Raw genomic sequence first — 2,967 nt, 5'->3', positions numbered from 1 at the left:
AATAGTTCTCTTTGGTGTTTGAAATTTGATTTTGACAAAGTTTACCATTATGATATTTGGCCAACAGAAGAACGAAATAGAAAAGCTAAGCAGTCACTGGACGGGATTTCTTTACAACCTAGTTAAAAGAGGTGAACTAGGCTGGCGGGCCACAATGCTGCCGCGCCGCCCCTCTACAAGACAAAGGGTTGTCTGTTGGTTGTCAGCGCACCGGACGCGGACGGGGGCGGGGGCCAGCAATGGCGAGTAAGCAGGGTTGCCTATGTCACAGTGACGCTTCTACAGAATCTAAACGTCTGACAGGACGGCCGTTTTTATCCACTCATATCCGCGGAGGTGTTCTTCTGTGCGCTCTCCGTAAGATGACTCGGAGTGCGTCTTCATCTCAGGTTCGGCGCGCCACCCCCCACGGGCCTCGCGACCACTCCTACTGAACCATGTTGGCCCGGATCCACTCCGCGTAGTGGTCGACCCTCGTGTAGACGCTGGGGACGCCCTCCACGCCGCAACGGGTGGACCCGAACGACACGATGCCGATCTGCAACAAGATGTTGGCGGTTAGAATAGTCTGGGCGAGCTGCGGGGGCAGGAGGGAGGAGGTGGGCGTCCTCACCTGGTAGTAGCGCGTGCCTGTGGCGTCCAGGCTCACGAGCGGCGCGCCTCCGAAGCCCGAGCAGGCGTCGCGGCCCTGCTCGCCGCCCACGCAGAGCTGGTCGCTAGTGACGGGCACGACGCGCTCGTACACCTGGGCGCACGTCTCCAGCTGCACGATGGGCAGGTCCAGCTGCTGCTGCGGCCCCGGCACCGCTGCACGGGGACAAGAGCACCGTCACTACCCCTCGTCGCGCCGCACCGGACTAAGGCGGGGGGTACTCACCTGTCTGGCCGGCCGTTAGGCCCCAGCCGACGAGCTTGGCTCGCTGCCCTACCACCCCCGCCACGTTCTGGTTGATGCAGATGGGCTGCGCGCCGAGGTGGAAGGCGACAGGCGCCTTCAGCACGAGCAGCGCCACGTCGTGCCGGAACGTGGCGCGCTCGTAGCTGGGGTGCACCACCACGTGGTCCACGGGGATGTCTTGGGGTGGCCGCGAGCAGAAGCCCGTGGAGCAGTCCGGGTCCGAGTTCGCGTCGTACTCGCCCACGCGCACGGACGACCTGGAACCGAGCGGGTGGTGAGGCGGGGCAGGTGCGATGAGGCTGGTATGGGCAGAAGGTAGTACGAGGAACTCACAGCTTGTGCGTCGCGCTCTTAGCCAACGCGCAGTGGGCGGCGGTTAGGATCACCCGCTCAGAAATGATGGACCCGCAGCAGGGGTACTCCACGGCGCCGGTGTCCACCTCTGCTGACAGAAGGAGAGGCGTTAAGGCGCACTGCGGTGTGCTGCACGAGCTCACGCAGGGCCACATTGTGTTGCACGGGGACGAAATTAATAGCTTTACAGATTAGAATTTTCGCTCCGTGAACAAAACTTTCATTGCTTTGATTCAAAACTTTAGCCCTATCGAATGTTTAGTTTTGATTTTTGGTTCATTATATTCAGTTGAACATAGGGGTGCTAACTTTGATTGCCCTCGTGAGCTCATGGTTCGTGCAACAGCCCTTTCTGAGCCGGCGCTTACTCTTGAAGCCGACGCGCGCCACCCAGGGCTGGGCGCCCACCCCCGCGTAGCGGCTCCTCCAGTTGTACAGGTGCGGGACGCCGCACTTGGCGGGCAGCGGGTCCGGGGTGGTGACGGCCACGGGCGGCGCCGTGACTACCGCCGCGGCCACGGGCGCGGCCGTGCTCAGGTAGATGGGCGAGAAGCCGCCCGGAGGGCAGCACACCATGGACTCGGCGCCGCGGGTCCCACACGTCAACTGCGCCAGCCTGAACAATGATGAAGGCACAAGTAAGTACGGGCAATAAGGCAACAGCAGCAGCAGTAGCAGCGGTGGCTGCGGCAGCATCAGCAGCAGTGAGATGAAAAGTCAACCAACTTTCGTGAATAAACCGCCCACCCACCCTGTGGTTTTATTCATGGAGGCACGGGGGTTTTCTGTTGCTCTAAAGCAACCGTAGGTTATGGGTCTCTGCACGCAAGAGTCGCCCCGGGGGATGGGCGCGTAGCGCAGAGAGCGGGAGCGCAGGGTGGCGGCCCGGCCTCGGCGTCATGGTTAGATGCATGGAGCTGCCCCCTCCCGCGAGGATCACCCCTCCACTCCCCCATCCCCTCCCACTCGCACTCGCCTCCCTGTCTCCCGACAAACAACAGACGCGGGAAGAGCGCGCATTTCCCTAAGGCATCTTATCTGCAGACTTACTTTTCGCCGGAGAGGCACGTCTTGTCGAGGAGGTCCAGGATGGTCCTGCACTGGAAGAGCGGGGCACAGTAGGCCCCGGGGGCGCACAGCACCTCGTTGCCGACCGAGGATCGGCTGTACGCGGCCTCGGTGGGGCCCAGGGTGTACGCCACTGAGCGCGGCACCTTGCTGGGGGCGAGCTCGCCGTCAGACAGCTCGTCGGGGTCCGCGGATGGGGTGGGGCCGGCGGCGAGCAGCGTGGACATGAGCCCGGGGCCAGGGACGCTGGACGGCGACCCCTCAGCGTCGTCGGGCCTGTCTGACCAGAGCGCCGAGTCGGACGACGTGGTCGCGAGGGCGGCGGGGACCTCCCCGGACACTGATGTGCTCCATGAGGTAGGGCTGCTGGACAACAGGGGCTCCGCAGAGGACGCCAGAGATGACCCAAGGGTCTGCAGGTCAATACTGTGCTCGTCCACCAGCGGCTTCACATCTGCAACAGAAAGAAATACAATCAGGTTCTAAATGAAAAAGTGCCAAGGCCAGAGCCACGCCTGCTGCTACGCGGCCCTTATACTGGGCGCGGAATATTCAGAACCAAATCTTGTATTATGGCATTCAAATTCTGAGATTAAAAGCATTTCATAAACTGGGGTGTTTATGCAGAGGAGGGACACGACGTTGGG

General features: G+C 61.7%; 1 protein-coding gene across 1 annotated transcript; it reads right to left on the bottom strand.

The window, feature by feature from the left end:
* Window positions 1-6: 6 nt before the first annotated feature.
* Window positions 7-2,802, bottom strand: LOC113217679 (CLIP domain-containing serine protease B9-like; the record flags this gene model as incomplete). Its single annotated transcript, XM_052276594.1, has 6 exons — window positions 7-538; window positions 614-807; window positions 878-1,155; window positions 1,232-1,340; window positions 1,621-1,868; window positions 2,303-2,802. Coding segments are annotated over 6 exons (1,440 nt in total), but the record flags the coding sequence as incomplete, so codon positions are not given.
* Window positions 2,803-2,967: the final 165 nt, after the last annotated feature.

The sequence above is a fragment of the Frankliniella occidentalis genome, unplaced genomic scaffold, assembly GCF_000697945.3.
Source record: "Frankliniella occidentalis isolate FOCC.00 unplaced genomic scaffold, Focc_3.1 Scaffold3572, whole genome shotgun sequence".
NCBI lineage: Eukaryota > Metazoa > Arthropoda > Insecta > Thysanoptera > Thripidae > Frankliniella > Frankliniella occidentalis.
Note: the sequence above shows the minus strand (reverse complement) of the source record. Positions and strands in the feature narration are given on the sequence as shown.